Source organism: Prionailurus viverrinus, chromosome D1, assembly GCF_022837055.1.
Source record: "Prionailurus viverrinus isolate Anna chromosome D1, UM_Priviv_1.0, whole genome shotgun sequence".
Taxonomy (NCBI): Eukaryota; Metazoa; Chordata; class Mammalia; order Carnivora; family Felidae; genus Prionailurus; species Prionailurus viverrinus.
In genome coordinates this window covers 30,918,944-30,935,314 of record NC_062570.1, presented here as the reverse complement: position 1 = coordinate 30,935,314, position 16,371 = coordinate 30,918,944, and the positions used below count along the sequence as shown (strand labels likewise).

The following is a 16,371-nucleotide window of genomic DNA, read 5'->3' as shown; positions in this document are numbered from 1 at the left end:
TCCTTGTTCTTTTGGTTTGTTTGTTCAATATGTTTTTAAATTCTAATGTGTCTGCTAAGCTGTTTGAATATCAGATTGTAGAACTAGGGAATCATGTGGAGCTGTTCTGAACCATGCCTATAATACAGTGAAATATTTGACAACTAAAAACACAAATAACATTGGAGCAACAAGATTGGGTGACATGGCACCCTGCTTTAGAAATTTTGTTGGTGCCAGAGTGTCCTGTGTGCCAGTAAATGTGCAATTTCCCGATTCACGTGAGTGACCGTCCACAAAACATGTTGCAGTCATTCTGACTCCAACATCTGACACTCAGTAAAGCAAATAATGAGCTGCTTCTTCATGCTCTTCAGTATAAGCCATCATTTCACCAGAACTAGCCATTTTCCTCATCTGTTCCTCTCCTCTGTGCTTGCCTGCTTTGCCACCTCACATTTGTACCTTGAGACCAAAGACTATGTTGAGATTTGTGACAAGAGACCGGTTGTGCTGAGGCACTAATGTGAACACTTCAGTAATAAAACTGTTATTAGTAGGAATCCACACATTTCAGTGCAGGGGGCTGTGACGTGTAGGATGGCCCCATCCCAAGCTTTCTAGAGGGTCTTGCACCTCTAATTTGAGCAGCTACTGCCCAAACTAAGAAGAATGCTTGTCATGACCAGAGAGTTTTTCCTTCTAAGATTTTTCTTTTCAACTGTTAAATATGTCACCAAAATCTACCTTTCAGTCAAAATATATATGGAGAAGTTTTGCCCTATATAATATTGTTTACTTCACTCTTCTTTAAATATAATGCAAGTATTCCTTTCATCCACTAAGAGATACATGTTCAGGATTTTTTAAATATACATACACTTACTGGCTTCCTCACTCTAAGCCTTTCACATTTTACTGTTTAGCCTCACCCATGCTTCTCTGGGATAAATTAAAACCAGTGTTATTAACTATCAAGTTGTATGTTCTTAATAAACACACAGTAGAAGCAGCTGTGAGGAAGCTAGCACTTACAAGTTTTTGATAGGAGTCTAAATAGTAAACCAATCAGGAACACCCTTTGGAAATATGTTTTAAAATGTAAAACAACTTTATGCCCTTTAAACCCTAGATTACTTCTAAGGAAGTGGAACAGTACTTAAAGGTGCAAAAGTGTTCCTCAGAGGGAATGCAAACAGTAGCAAAGGATTAGAAACAGTGAAAATGTTCATTAGTAATCTAGTAAACTATGATAACATCATAGTTTTTAATGTACTTATGTAGTCATTAAACATATTAACTGTATATATTGACATAAAAGATAGAGTGAATTTTACCAAGTAATGACTAAGTTTTCACAGTGACTATTTTTATGAAAAAAATAGTTGTTTTAATTTGGGGAACAAAAAAATATTGACATGTCTTTAATCTAGCTAGAGTTATTTTTTCTTTTGCCTTATTATATTGCAAAACCAATTCTTTTTTCAGGTGAAGTACATTTTTACCTTGGGAGATATAGCCCAGCTTTGTCCAGCCAGAGTGGAGAAGCGAGCCTTCCTTCTGATTCAGTCCATCCTCGCTTCTTCTGTTGATGTGGATCATTGTAAGACACTTGAAATTATCCTCTGCATGTGCTATCTTAAGGCGGACTTGGCCCCTGAGATACTGTAAATAAGTCCTCTTTTCCTTCCTTGTAGCAGCATCACCTCCAGGTTGCAGTGAAGCCCCAGCGTTTCAGCCACTCTCCCAGGTCAGAGGCTCTGTCATGCCTTCCGTGATCAGAGCACATGCCATCATTACCTTGGGTAAGTGAGAATAATGTGGGGAAAGTATTGTTTGTGCAGTTTAGTTCCATAGGTAGCTTTTTGTCTCAAATAAGCCAGCCTTAGTAAATATGTTACATACACGGAGCTAGTGTTTATTCTAGCTCTTGTGAATTTGGAAGGGAATTCTGATAGCAACCCCCAGTTCAGAGGCATACCAGAGTGCTGATAATGAGAGCCCTCAGTTGGCAGCTACCCTAGATGATCAGACTCAAGGCATTCCCTGGAGGGAGCTTTTGTTTTTTATGTTAATTTATCACAATTATACCTGTCCTGTGGGTTGTTTTTTAATATTCATAATGCAGCACCATAAAGTCTTCATCAAGACACTACACTAATCAGAATCAGGCGCTACATTGATTTCTGGGAATGAAAAAATAAATTTGCAGTTCAGTTCATAAAAGGAGATAGTTTATCTGATACTTACCAGAACTGGTAGATGAGCTATTAAACATTTCCCCATGGACTCAAATTGTTGTTAATCTTGAAAAGATGGACCTCTGTGCTATACTTTAAGTTTTTTTTTAAGTATAACTATGTATTTTATGCTGGATAGGATTTATGAAATTTTTTGTAATAGCAGTTATTTTTCAAAAATCTAAGAATTGTGAATGAGAGCAAAACATTCCCCAGGTCACAAAAAAATACAAACCAACAAAACTCAACAACAGCCTTCCTTCTCCTAACTGTGAACGAGAAGTAAAATGAGGTGGTTATTTCCTGTTTGCCTAGCTCAGATTTCAAATTCATTCTAAACTTTTTAGCTATTAGATTTTGTTAGTCATTTTGAAGGGAAGTAGATAACTCTCAAATTCAAATGTTGACTTTAAAAAGAGGATAGTTTTACTCCAGTGAAGGAACATCTCTTAGTGTATGTCTCGTGGAACCCTGGAGGGGCCGGGGGGTGGAGGGGGGGGACATTATTTTTAGGTATTTTGAACCTCCTTATATTTAGTAGTATGGGTTTGTTTTTGATTTTGTTTTGTTTGTGATTATTGACATGATATTTTAACTTTGATCAAGTAAAATCCATAGCAAGATATATCTGGAGAAAATTTAGGCATAGAGTTATTAAAGTCAAGACATCTTCATCTTCTGTGACAGGTAAGTTGTGCTTACAGCATGAGGATCTTGCAAAGAAGAGCATCCCAGCTCTTGTGAGAGAGCTGGAGATGTGTGATGATGTGGCCGTTCGCAACAATGTTGTCATTGTGATGTGCGACCTTTGTATCCGGTACACCGTCATGGTGGACAAGTACATTCCCAATATCTCCATGTGCCTGAAGGATTCAAATCCATTCATCCGAAAGCAGACACTCATCTTGCTTACCAATCTCTTGCAGGTATGTATTAGAATTGGGCCTGTCATTTTTTTTTCCTTCCACTATTTCTTCTGGTTTCAAGGAATATTTGAGTAGTATAGGAAATGTGCTGCTCTCTAATAGAATCGAAAAATAATCAGCCTGTTCTCTGGTTTAAAATATCATTCTACTGTTCTGTATAGCCTTCTTAAACAGATTGTTACTTCCTAATACTTGTTTTGGGTGTATGTTCAGATATCCCATCAGCCAAAGTGAAGTTTCATGTTTGCAAATAAACTCCATGCAAGGATTAGCCCGCTCAGTGGACAGTAGTTCTAGTTCCGGTTCTGGCATTCTTGAGTTTGAACAAATCAGTGCTTCTCAGACGTAACTTCTTCTTTTGTGAAGTGAGGATCATATCTGCCCTGCTGTTTCAGAGTTGCTCTGAGAGTCCAATGAGACATTTTAGTGGGCAAAAGAGCTTCGTGAACTCAGAACTCTCAGTGAACAGAGTATTCAATGTTTTTCTTCCCATTGAGAACCTATGTTTAGCCTATAGTGAGGAAGGAAATATTTGATCTTTAAAAAGAAGGCATTTAACCAAGTTGTATATCTATTCTAGTATGGTCTGTAGGCTTATTTTTTTACGTGGTTGGTTAGGTACCTGACGAAGGCACCATTGGCACTCTCCCTTTTAAAGCCATGTGCTTTGAGTCATTTTCCTAATAGAGTAGATATGATGCTCTTCTACCCACATATCCCTCCACTTCTCTTCGTGATTAACAAATGTATGTGCTTTCAAGATGGTTGGGAAGTGAGTGCTAACAAATTGCGCTAATGTGCCACAGACAGACTGAGTAGCTGACAGGTGTGATGTTAAACAAAAGAAAGTTAACAGTTGGTTTTATAACTGAATGCATTTAAAGTTTGTATATTACAACTCATCCTTAAACATTCCGGTTTCTCTTCGTACAGGAAGAATTTGTGAAATGGAAGGGCTCTCTGTTCTTTCGCTTTGTTAGCACTCTGATAGATTCACACCCGGACATCGCCAGGTAACTTTCCTCACATGTCAGATGATTGAACGATTTACCAAATTTCTGGTATATATTAGATCTCTTTTCTCTAAAATTGGTTTAGAGTTGAGTTATTTAGGATTTAGTGAGCTTTTGGCAGTTGCCAGAAAACTAGCAGATTTTTAAGCTATATAACAAAGCTTTATTTTTTTATGTTTATTTATTTTGAGAGAGAGAGAGAGAGAGAGAGAGAGCATGCACATGCAAGTGGAGGAGGAGCAGAGAGAAAGGGAGAGAGACAATCCCAAGCAGGCTCCATGTTAGCGCAGAGGATGATCTGTGATCCCGAGATCATGACCTGAGCCAAAATCAAGAGTCAGACACTTAAGCAGCTGAGCCACCTAGTGCCCCAACAAAGCTTTATTTTGCACATAAATAAAAAAATAAATAAATCGCTCATCCAGATTGACTATTAAATAATCTCAGAAATTACTACATTTGCTAACATTGTTTATTCTTCCCTAAAGGAGTAATGAACAGCAGTATATGACTTTGTCATAGTAAATTATATGGAATTTTAGCCATTAACTGTTGACTTAACTGTGTTGATTTCTAGGCCAATAAAATGTCAGTTTTGATGGAGTTAAGGCTTTCTTTTAAGTGTAGAAATTATAAAGAAGAAATTCTAGGAATTAAGACAATCACACAGTGTAAAATGAGATTATACAAATTACAAGGCTTCCCTATCAATTCCCAAGGAATTGGAAGGGAAGGGAATTGCTTTCTCACTTGTTAATTCCTATCATTCTATAATTTTTTTAAGGGTTTATTTTCAAAGGGATGAGAAATGATCCCACAGAATTAGTTAACCTTGATTATGTTGCATGAATAATTCTTTTTAAAGCAAGTCTGCAATTGGAAAATAGAATGTTGAATGCCATGGCAAAAGCTGCCACAGTTGGGAAAAGGTCTTTATAGAGTTCATTAACTATAAATAACTTATAATAATGGGTCCCTCTGCTTCTAAATATGGTCACCAATGATTTACTCTGAGTTCCATGGAAGAATTTCCGTTCAGTTTTCTTTGGGTATAATTTTCCAAGAAGGAATATTTTACATACTAAACTAGTAGAAGGTTAACATTCCAATTAATGCTATCTAGAATCAGAAATAAAAAGCTAAGACTATTACTTTTTCTTTGTGTATATAATTGAGAGAGAAAGGACCAAAATAGCAATGCATTGCCCTCTCACCTTTACTCTGCTACCATAAGATTGGCTGTCATGGCGTTCTCTATACAATGTGTAGCCCAGAAGCTGGCATAATTAGAAGTGTTGAGAAGGTTTTCACATGATGAGCCTGGGAGGTAAGATTGGTTGTTTAACTTGCACTTTTGGGTTTACTTACTTTTCTCAGCTCCTATGCATGTATGTTAACAAGAGCATTGATCAGTATGTAACATACACAGAACCTGTTGTATAGGCGATCAGAGTCTGAATCAGAAAGAAATTAGAAAACCGGGTAGGTAATTACACCATAGTAAAATTATCAGTGCCTCTTACAGTATTTTGATACTTCTTTTTTAAGTCTATTTTATCCCTGTATTGTGGGTGTGTTTAAACAGTTGTTCAAATGTGGGTCCTGATTTTCAGCTTTGATAAGCTGATGACTACCTTTGTTAACTGTAATTTAAATTAGTCTCTTTCCCTAGTTTTAGGTCAGGCCAGTCTGCTTACATCAAACACATTAGTTTTTCCATATGTATCTACTAATACAGATCTTCCAAAGAGACTTGTGACAGAGCCTGTTGCATTTATTTCTGGCCCAGGAGGATTTCCTGAAGATTCTGGCATGAGCAAATTCGCATGACATTTTTAATTGGTCGTACACACCCACAATTTGGAGGCTGCAAAATTGTATTGATGTACTTTGCCCTCTGCCTACAAGGTGGTGTCCTTGTGGTACAGCATTCACAGATTGAAAGGTTACAGGCTGCTTGTTTTGAGGTTAACTGGGCAAATGCTGCAGAAGTGCAAAAGACGGCCAGAGAGATTCAAGGTAAGAGAATGACTAAGATAACGGCCATTGAGATAGAAAAGGAAGTAAAGACAGATTGTTTGGTTTGGAGGAGAGGAAGTGAGTACCTAGAGGGCTTAGTGAAGCTGTGGAACAAGAGGAATGGGGATGAGGTCAGAAAGCTGGAAGGGGGCGCCTGGGTGGCTCAGTCGGTTGAGCATCCGACTTCAGCTCAGGTCATGATCTCACGGTCCGTGAGTTCGAGCCCCGCGTCAGGCTCTGGGCTGATGGCTCAGAGCCTGGAGCCTGCTTCCGATTCTGTGTCTTCCTCTCTCTCTGCCCCTCCCCCGTTCATGCTCTGTCTCTCTCTGTCTCAAAAATAAATAAATGTTAAAAAAAAAAAATTAAAAAAAAAAGCTGGAAGGATATGTGTATGTGATCATGAGGTAGATTAGCTGACTTCAGAAGTGGGTGTTCCAGGTGTAGTGACATGTTCTGGATGGGGCTGCAGAGTAGCTTCCCAGAGCATAGACGTAAGGGTCACTAGAGCCGATGTAATCAGAAAAACAGAAAGTTAGGGGTTAAATGAGCCCATCTGTAGACATTGAAGATGCTCTGAGAGATTGTCTTGGTCAATTCAGATAGTTACAACAAAATACCACAGACCTAGTAGCTTATAACAACAAAAATTTCTTTCTCACCTTTTGGAGGCTGGAAGTCTGAGACCAGGGCGCCAGCACGGTTGGGGTCTGGTGAAGGTCCTCCTCCAGATAGCTAGTTTCTGTTTGTATCTTCACATGGTAGAAGGGATGAGAGATCTTTCTGGGGCTTCTCTTATAAGGACATTAATCTCATTCACTAACCCCAAAGGCCCAGCATCCTAAGACCATTTCCTTAGGGTCTAGGTTTCCAACATAGGAATGGGGCAGGGGTGGGGGACACAATATTCAGACCATAGCAGTGATGCTGGGATCTGGAATGGAAAAAACTAAAACTAGGAAGTGGTTACCAAGCAGTTGAGGGGCAAATAGATAGCCAGAGCCTCTGTAGAGAAGGCTCTGTAGAAAAGGTATTATTACATGGACCAGGTAGAGGAAGCCAACCCACCATTCCCTCTTTCCTGTACCTTCCTCAAATAGCCTTTTCTTCAGAGCACTTGTGGCAGCATATTTGTATGTATAACATCTCTCTACCTGCTAGAATATAAGCATCCGGGAGGGGCCAAGATTTTGTTTTGTTGACTGCGGTATCCCTAGCACCTAAAAGAGAGCCTGAGACTCAGTGGACCCTCAATGAACATTTCATAAATGAATGAATGAAAATATTATGACAGGGGGGCGGGGGTAGTGGGTGTGGGAATATGGTCCTCCTTCCTCGACTCTGGGGTTTGGGAGAAGCAGCAAGTGGCCTTCCCTTAAGAGGACTGTGGGAAATGGTGTCCCCAGGGGAAAGCCAGCCCTGACTTGCGAAGAAGGGAAGTGTGGAGAGGGGAGAGAGCTGACTCCTGGGAAGTACAGTATACACTGTGGAAGCACTCAAGGCCAGGGAAAGGAGACATGGGAAGTGAGATGAGGAGAAAAGAAACAGAACAGTATAGAGATGTGAGAGAGATGAGGAGGACTGGGTAACAAGGGGGCCTGGATTTGGGGTGTAGCCAAGGAGCACATAGATGTGGGAAATTACTTACTTCAGGTTTCAAAGAGAATTCTGGCATAAGTCAGTCTGAGATAGACCATGTTGCAGGAATAGGAGTCCATGAACAGTGGCCTTTATTGAACAGATAGCTGCTTCAGAATAGCATTTGGCATGGGAAAATATCTGAAAATAGTCAGATTTTTATGTTCCTACTAATACTGAAAGTGGAAGTAAGGCTGTTTGAAATCTGGATTTGGATTCTTACTAAGAGAGTAATAATTGTTTTCTGCAAGATTATTATGACCCAGATTTAGCTGGTCTTCTATATAATACAATTAATGCTGTGTAAAATGTCTACAGGGTATCCCTGAATTGGTGGTGTGATTACATGCTGTTTCTTTTAATTGTCCTGAGGGATGAGAAGTGGTGGGAAAGGATGCTGAGATCTTAACTTAGTGCGGTGTCTTTGGGGCTGTTGAAGCTTTCCGTTCCAGGTACCTGAAGAATGCTGCCTTCTGCCACTCTAAAGGAATGCTCCAGGAAGCACTGCTTGGACTGCTCATTTTTTTTAACTTTACAGCTGACAAACAAACAAACAAAAAAATGCAGAATTGTCTCTCTTCCCCAGTTTGCCAAGCTAGTAAGATCTGTGAGTTTGATCCAGTCAGGGATGAAATGTACCCTTTTAAGCCCCAGTAAATGCAGCAGCAGGATTAGTGCTGGATGTTACCCCATTGACTGTGGTTTCTGGCTTCTCATGATGCAGAGCCCTCTCACTCTGCTTCCAGCCCTGAGCATGTGAATCCTTTGCATAATTTATGTTACTATTAGATTTATCTGTGTAGTTGGTTAAGCCAGTTATTCACTAGGGAGTAGACTGCAGTATCTTGCCCACCAGTTAGTTCCCTCTCCCAGTATGTATTCTTGACCTGAACTCCGAGTAGAGGAATGTTTGACATCAAGTTGAAGCCCGTAAGTTGAAGCTCACAGCAGCCCTTCTTCTTGCAGAAGAGTTCCTGGATTCTGTCTGATCTTATTGTCATGTGAATGACTTCAAATATGAGGAGAAAATGCAGGTAGTTGTAAGAACTGCTGTGCTGTGGAAGGTTAACCGTAATAAAACACTGCAGAAAGTGACATCTTGTTGTTTTGGGGGGAATAGTTTTTGTTTACTTAATGGTGGTCACAAATGGCTCCTAGATCAGTAGGTGCTTCTAGCTGGCCTTAAGTGAAATTCTGCTTGGGAGATTCCCTTTATGATACAGAGTTGTACTTGTTTTGGGTTCACAATGTCAGGCTGCTCCCTTATTTCCTGGGTGAATGAATAGATAAAGTGCTGCTATTTACAGTGAAATTTTTACCTAGGCTTACTTCAACATCGTTTTTGGAACTACCTTCTTTAAGTTTTAATTGATGGTGTGCTTTGAATACAGAGTGATTTTAATATTAGCCTCAGAAGGATCATTAGGGGAAGGTGAATCTCCTGCAAGTCCTATGCATTCCAAAGCCAAGAATTGTTTTGGGTCATCCTTGTCACTACCACCCACCCTTGAGAGCTGAGTGGTGCCCCTGTGCAGGTTGAAATTGCATTTATCTCTGAAATGAAATTAAGACAATCGTCTGCACAATCTGAATGGATCAGAGCCAGCCTTGCACCACCCCATACTGTTCCCTGGGCAAACTCTCTCCCCTACTAAACAAACTGTCCGAGGCCTGTAGTTAGATAGCCTGCCTTTGTCCATGTCCATTTGACTTTGGAAACTGTTAGTGTTTTGCTCTTCAGGTGGGTGCGGTGCTGGTGACATCAGTATCTCATGTTGGATGCCTCTCCAAGATTTGGGGGCACAGGAGAAAGGAGAGTGCCCAGGGCTTGCTGATGAGTCCAAAGCTCAGTGAGAGCCCTTCGCTATCTGTGCTGACCCAAACTCTGAGGCTCTTATAATTAATCCCAATTCTTGAAAAAGTCCCAGTTACTAAAACAGGTTTTTGCTCATTATTGTGGGCAACAAACCTCAAAGTGGGGTGGGGAAGCCAAATATTCATTTTTTGGTAGTGGTTTGTTGTTGCATCAGCCATGAGGACCACAGGGTTTTGCTTAAAAGAGCAATTTGGGGGCAGTTGGTTGTTCTCCCACATTTGAAGTATAGCTGAATAATAACACCTTGTTAGAATTTTCAAAGGAATCCTTGTAGAAAAAGCCTTTATGCTGACCTTGGATTCAAAAAGGAGGCTGTTGAGCAAGGACAGACAAAAGAAGCTAAATTTGTATCTTGCTTTTGATCTGAATGAAGCTGGGTATTGGGATAGATTACATATCCCTTTCTCTTATTCACATCTCAGCATTCTTATGTAATTTTAGAGACTGTCTGCAAACCGCAAACAGGTCTCTTTCTTCTGTTTCCTCCTTCTTTGCAGTTTTGGGGAGTTTTGCCTGGCTCACCTGTTACTGAAGAGGAATCCTGTCATGTTCTTCCAGCATTTCATTGAGTGTATCTTCCACTTCAATAACTATGAGAAGCATGAGAAGTATAACAAATTCCCCCAGTCAGAGAGGTTAGTGAAGCTCTTGGGAAGGGCTGGGTGAACGGACACGGCCCCGGCATTCCTTGTGGTGGCCTTCCTTCTCTTGGCCAGTGACTCCAGGCAGTTCACCCATGCAAGTAGCATCCTAAAGGAGGTGCCTCTGGGAAGCACTGTCATCTCCTCTGTGCACTTATGTAAGCCTTGCGTAGACGGCTTTTAGGATGCTGCAGAATGCTGTAGAAAGTAATGTCCTTGTACCCTTGCCCACGTGATGTGTGATAAAATTGTCCCATTTTGCTATAGAGAGAAGCGGCTGTTTTCACTGAAGGGGAAGACAAACAAGCAGAAACGAATGAAAATCTACAAGTTTCTTCTGGAGCACTTCACAGATGAACAGCGATTCAATATCACTTCTAAAATCTGCCTTAGTATTTTGGGTAGGCCTGGTGTGTTTGGGATAAAGTATATGTTTCCAAATGAAATACTGTGTGGCTAGTGCAGACCAGCAGCAAATGAGACCCTCGTACTGTGGGAGGACCCCATTTTTGCTTTCTTTGACATCAGCTGTGCCAATACAGACACCCACCTTGAAGCCAAGAGGAGCCCTCCTAGCTCTGTGGGATACATTTCCCCCACCCTGGGGCTGGACTCTTTCTCAGGGGCTGATCTTTTGTGCTCTTTTCCAGCATGCTTTGCTGACGGCATCCTGCCACTGGACATGGAAGCCAGTGAGTTGCTCTCAGATACATTTGAGGTCCTCAGCTCAAAGGAGATCAAGCTTTTGGCCATGAGATCTAAAGCAGATAAGGACCTGCTTATGGAAGAAGATGACACAGCCTTGGCCAATGCAGTCATGCAGGAAGCTCAGAAGAGGCTCATCTCACAAGTGAGTTTGTTGTTCCATAAATGGGCCTGTTTACACCCATGCTTCTCTGTCCACCCCCTAACTACCGGTGGTCTACCTCAGATCCAGATTTCATTCTCACCCATGGCCTTAAGATGCACCCCAGTGATGATGTTTCTGCCTCTGTGTTTCTAGCTCCAACTTCTCTCATGGCCTGAACACATCCCACTTGCCTGCCTGAATGTGCCACAGACATTTCAGGCTTACTGTGGCAAAACAGAGTTACTCCTCTCTTCCTCCTCTTTGTCTCTCTTCCCACAGTCTCTACTGTAGAGAAGGAGACTGTTATCTACCAAGTTGTCCATTAGGAAACCTGAAGTCTGGCATGCCAGGTGCATGCTTCCCTTGGCCAGAGTGTGAAAACTGGGATCAGACTGATTTAAGGGAGTGCCATAGTCACAAGGCCCCAGTTCTTACACCTGGCCTCAATTACTAGGCTCTATTTCCCACCCGAGCCCTGAAAACTTTGGACCTCAAAGAAATAGATTTTGATGTCATTCAGTGTGTCAGCAGATCCTATATATTTTATCTCACAAACCCATCTCTCTACCCCATTCCAACCAGTTCTGCACACACTTAACCTGGTGCCATTTCTGGCACCCTTTATGTCTCTAGTTTCTTTCTGTTCCAGGCTGTATACCACTTTGCTGCCACAGCAGTCTTTCTTAAGGACAAATTGGATCATTTTATCTTCCTGGTTAAAAGAGACTGGAGGGAGATTGGCTGCAAAGGCAGCAGGGAACCTTCAGGGTGATAGATTACAGGTGGTTATGTGGATGATAGTGTCGGTTAGTCACCTCTGTACCGTTGTCAGACTCATCAAAGTGTTCACTTAACATGGGTAAATTTTATCACATCTAAGTTATAGTCCACTAATGCTATCTTTAGTCGTTTGGTGGCTTCCAATCATCTTCTGAGTAAAATCCTGATTCTTTTTCAAGACACACAGAGCTGTTGGGTGTCCCTCCGCCCTTGCGCCTCCCGTCTCTACGCCCCCTTCCTTGACCATCCCACCCAGGTCACTGTTGGTTCCTTGGGTAGAAAGCGTCGCTTCTGCCGTTGTGTCTTTGTGTGCTGCCCGTCTGTCTGCCTGCAGGGCCTCTCCCTCCCTGTCCTCCTTTCCTGCCACCAAACTCCTACATCTTTACAAAAGAAGCCCCTGCCTCTCTAGGCATCCCTTGTCTATAAATCCCTCACCATCCTGCCAGCTGTCACACCATGCCACACATCAGAGCGCACACAGTCTTGTCTAGAAGCAGCTTGAAGGCAAGAATTCTTGGCTTCGTTTCTACATCCCCAGGGGTTAGCTTTGTGTCTGGTACAGAGAAGGCATTTGATAACATTTATTGAGTTGAATTCACTTAGACCACTTTTTAAGACTATCCCTGTACTTAACCATCTGCTCAGACTCATATTTATTTGTTTATTTCTCTACCAATTGCCCTTCTATTTCAGGAACTCTGATAAGACGTTTTTAGAAATAGTGATTTACAAGGAAGGAACCTATACTAGTGAGTATAAATGAGAGGAAAAAGAATACTTGTCAGATTCAAAATGATAAATCTTACCACATATGAGGGCTGTTATAATGATTATTTTTAATTCTAAGAGATTTATTACAAAATATTTGTGGCTAGTGACCATTCATGGTAAAGAATTTGAAGCCTTGGTCAAATCAGGTACTATATAAATACATAACCCTTTTCTAAATGTGTGCAAAGTTTAGACACACAAAAAGAGAAAGATACCAAATTGACTCATGTTTGCCGTTCTCAACTATTTGTCATTTCACATCAGGAAAAAAAATGTCTCTTTTGGGTAGCCAGATTTGAGCTCATTTTCATTCCTCCTGAGTGGAGGAATGGAATGCATCTGAGATGGATTTGTATGGACATTTGTAGCCTGTTGTCAAGTTATTCAACATTTTTCTAATTCCCGCTTCTTGTTTAGAAAGTAAGAATAGGGGCACCTGGGTGGCTCAGTCCGTTAGGCGTCTGACTTTGGCTCAGGTCATGATCTCACAGTCCGTGGGTTCGGGCCCCGCGTCGGGCTCTGTGCTGACAGCTCGGAGCCTGGAGCCTGCTTTGGATTCTGTGTCTCCTCCTCTCTTCTGCCCTCTCCCACTCATGCTCTCTCTCTCTCTCTCTCTCTCAAGAATAAACATTAAAAAAAATTTAAAAAAAAAAAAAAAAAAAAAAAAAAAGAAAGTAAGAATAGCATTCATCCTCATCCTCCTTCACAAATCCTTCAGAGTGTTTTGAGGTAATGCTTATTAAGTCTCCAGGACAAAGGTGCTGGGTCCTCTACAATCTCCAGTATCATAATAAAAAAATAAGAAGCTTCTGTAGCACCCTAGATTGGCTGTACAGAAAGAACTAGGTCAAGGAGAAGCCTTTGTCTCAGAACTTTATCCACCTTGGGGCGCCTGGGTGGCGCAGTCGGTTGAGCGTCCGACTTCAGCCAGGTCACGATCTCGCAGTCCGGGAGTTCGAGCCCCGCGTCGGGCTCTGGGCTGATGGCTCAGAGCCTGGAGCCTGTTTCCGATTCTGTGTCTCCCTCTCTCTCTGCCCCTCCCCCGTTCATGCTCTGTCTCTCTCTGTCCCAAAAATAAATAAACATTGAAAAAAAAAAAAATTAAAAAAAAAAAAGAACTTTATCCACCTAAAACATGCCTTTGTTTGTGTTACTACAGGTTCAGAAGAAGAATTTCATAGAAAATATTATTCCAATTATCATCTCCCTGAAGACTGTGCTAGAGAGAAATAAGATCCCAGCTTTGCGGGAACTCATGACCTATCTCAGGGTAAAAGATGACCTTGTGCTTTGTGGTTGGGGTGTCTCCCTTCTCCAGCTCAGTAGTCAGAATCTGTAGCAGTTATGATGGTGCAGTTGGTCAGTGAATTTAGGAGCTCAAACTGCTACAAAACCAGCTTCACATTTTTCTAGAACTAGACCAGCCAGACAGGCCTTTGACTGTGGGGGAGAAGAGAGAGAGTTTGACCATAGGCTCCACAGAAGCTAGTTCTTGCCTTTTTCATGCAATTGAGTTTATGAAGGGCTGACCCACTGTACTGAGCATGTGTGTCCTTGATGCCAGTTTTGAGATTTAGTTCTGAAAGCTTTCTCAGCTAGGGTCAAGGTACAAAGGTATCATCTTAGTTCATTCTGGTGAGGGATAAAGTGACTGGGCATCATGTTTAATTTGGGGGTGTTTACCTTTAACACTTCCTCTGCATCAGGAAATAGCAGTGGGTCTTGGGGAGCACTGATGGGGCTGGGCTGCCATCACCAGTGGAATCCAAAGCCATCAAAGGTTGCAGTCTAAGCACCCAAGATAAGTGGACTTGCCGTGCAGATATAAATGAGGCCCCTGACCTTTCTGGCAAAATTTTTCGATCAGAAATAAATGCAACATTTTTTCCTTTCTCTGTTTACACTATGCCATTTTCTTCCCTCCAAAAAAATGCTAAAAAATTTTTTTTTCCAATAAGGGCTACCACCAAATTACATTGAATGTAAATTCTTCAAATATCTCTTTAAAGAGAGTTAAGGTAGGAGAGATAGGATAATTGTGTGGGAAAAAAATGACAACTTCCAGTTATTCTTATACTTTTATTGCCCTGTTTTAAAGCTCAGAAAGAAAGGAGTTTAGACCCTCAATAAACTGCTGAAAGGCTTCCGAACAATGAGTCTTTCTCCTGTCTGAGCACATGCCCAGAGAACGGCCACATAGCTGCCTTCCTCCAGCTCCAGCAGCGTGGCACATGTGCATTGGCAGCCTTCTGTGCAAGCAGCTCTGGCCACTCTTTCGTCTCATTTGGGCAACCCTCTCTTGGTGGCAGCTGGAAGCATTCATAGAGTTCCTTCCCTTTGTTGGGACTTCCCTTGCAGTTGGGGCTACGATAAAGCTTCTCCCTCTAGCACTGTTAGGTGAAGTGGTTTCTTTCTGTTAGCAAGGAGGTCTGGTCCCTGGCATCCCCTTTTCAGACCTGAGAATGTTCTTAGTTCATATGATAAAAGGTTTTCTGTCCTATTTTCAAAAGACACAAAGATAGTTGCAGTCCTCTCAGAAAGCTAGTGTGGACAGATAGATGAGCAACTTTTACACTGCACTGCTTTCTGTAACGTGTTCCAGAGGCCCTGTCTGCACCAGGACGTGCCATGTATTACCTGCCCATATAACCTCTGGCTTCAATTTCTAAGGGGCCTGACACTACAAGACCCTTTAAACTAGATCCTTGACTTAGAGCCAAGCCCAACCACCTAGATATGTCACCATCCCCATCCCAGCCTTCAAGAATGGAAAGGCAGTAGCTTATTGGTGGCAGTTCTGTGCCTCTGTTGTAAGTTCTGCTTTAGGCAAAGATTGTGTGATTCCTTGTCCTTTGTCCTTCATCAGGAACCTGGGAAATTTCCTATTAATTGGCAGATAGGCAGGAAGCTCCGTAAGAGATCAGAACTAATAGTTAATGTCTCATGTTGAGCTCACTGGCTTGTGTGGTAAATACATGCATGGTTGGCATTTCCTGGGAAAACACCATTATGTTACTTAACTTGTTGGTTGATGTACTAGAAATAGTTCAGCAACACATGTCTTCCTGTTCGTGTTAATATTTGTCAGGTCAGGTTGGAGAGCTTACTTATTTAAGAAAACTTACTAAAGTGTGCCTCTGGGATCTGTTTTAGGAGGTGATGCAGGATTACCGCGATGAAATCAAGGACTTCTTTGCATTAGACAAGCAGCTGGCGTCGGAGCTCGAGTACGACATGAAGAAGTACAACGAACAGCTAGCCCAGGAGCAGGAGCTGGCGAGACTGGCAGACGTGAGTGGGGCAGCTTACAGGGCCGGCAGGTGCACAGAGAGCAGGTGCGGGGTGGCCCACCTTCACAGTCTTCCCTCTGCCACCAACTTTCCCAGTGCTTCTCGAAACCCACACACAAGCTGAGGCTGGTGTGAGTGAGACCTTCGGGACTGCTGCGTGTTCCTTTGCCACGTGTGCCATGCAGATCACTCGATCAGGGAGGCTTCCCTTCCCTCATGGCCGGATCACATGAACTTGTCTGGAAAGTCATAGTAATACTTGGGGGAAGTACGCGAATACCCAGAAAGCAAGCTGGTAGTCGAGTTATTTAATCTGATTATAGTGATCACAGCTAACCAGATCCCCCTAGG

At 42.0% G+C, this 16,371-nt stretch overlaps 1 protein-coding gene across 4 annotated transcripts in view; it reads left to right on the top strand.

Annotated features, from left to right (window-relative positions):
- The window catches only part of NCAPD3 (non-SMC condensin II complex subunit D3), a 72,480-nt gene that overhangs the window by 48,513 nt on the left and 7,596 nt on the right, over positions 1–16,371 (top strand). For 3 of the 4 annotated variants that reach the window (XM_047877559.1, XM_047877557.1, XM_047877560.1), the window contains 9 exons: positions 1,468–1,582; positions 1,677–1,784; positions 2,907–3,145; positions 4,079–4,158; positions 10,186–10,323; positions 10,597–10,730; positions 10,980–11,179; positions 13,890–14,000; positions 15,884–16,021. In XM_047877559.1, the coding sequence (XP_047733515.1) occupies positions 1,468–1,582; positions 1,677–1,784; positions 2,907–3,145; positions 4,079–4,158; positions 10,186–10,323; positions 10,597–10,730; positions 10,980–11,179; positions 13,890–14,000; positions 15,884–16,021 (1,263 nt within the window). The remainder of the gene's footprint in view (positions 1–1,467; positions 1,583–1,676; positions 1,785–2,906; positions 3,146–4,078; positions 4,159–10,185; positions 10,324–10,596; positions 10,731–10,979; positions 11,180–13,889; positions 14,001–15,883; positions 16,022–16,371) is intronic. The other variant, XM_047877558.1, reaches the window with a different exon arrangement.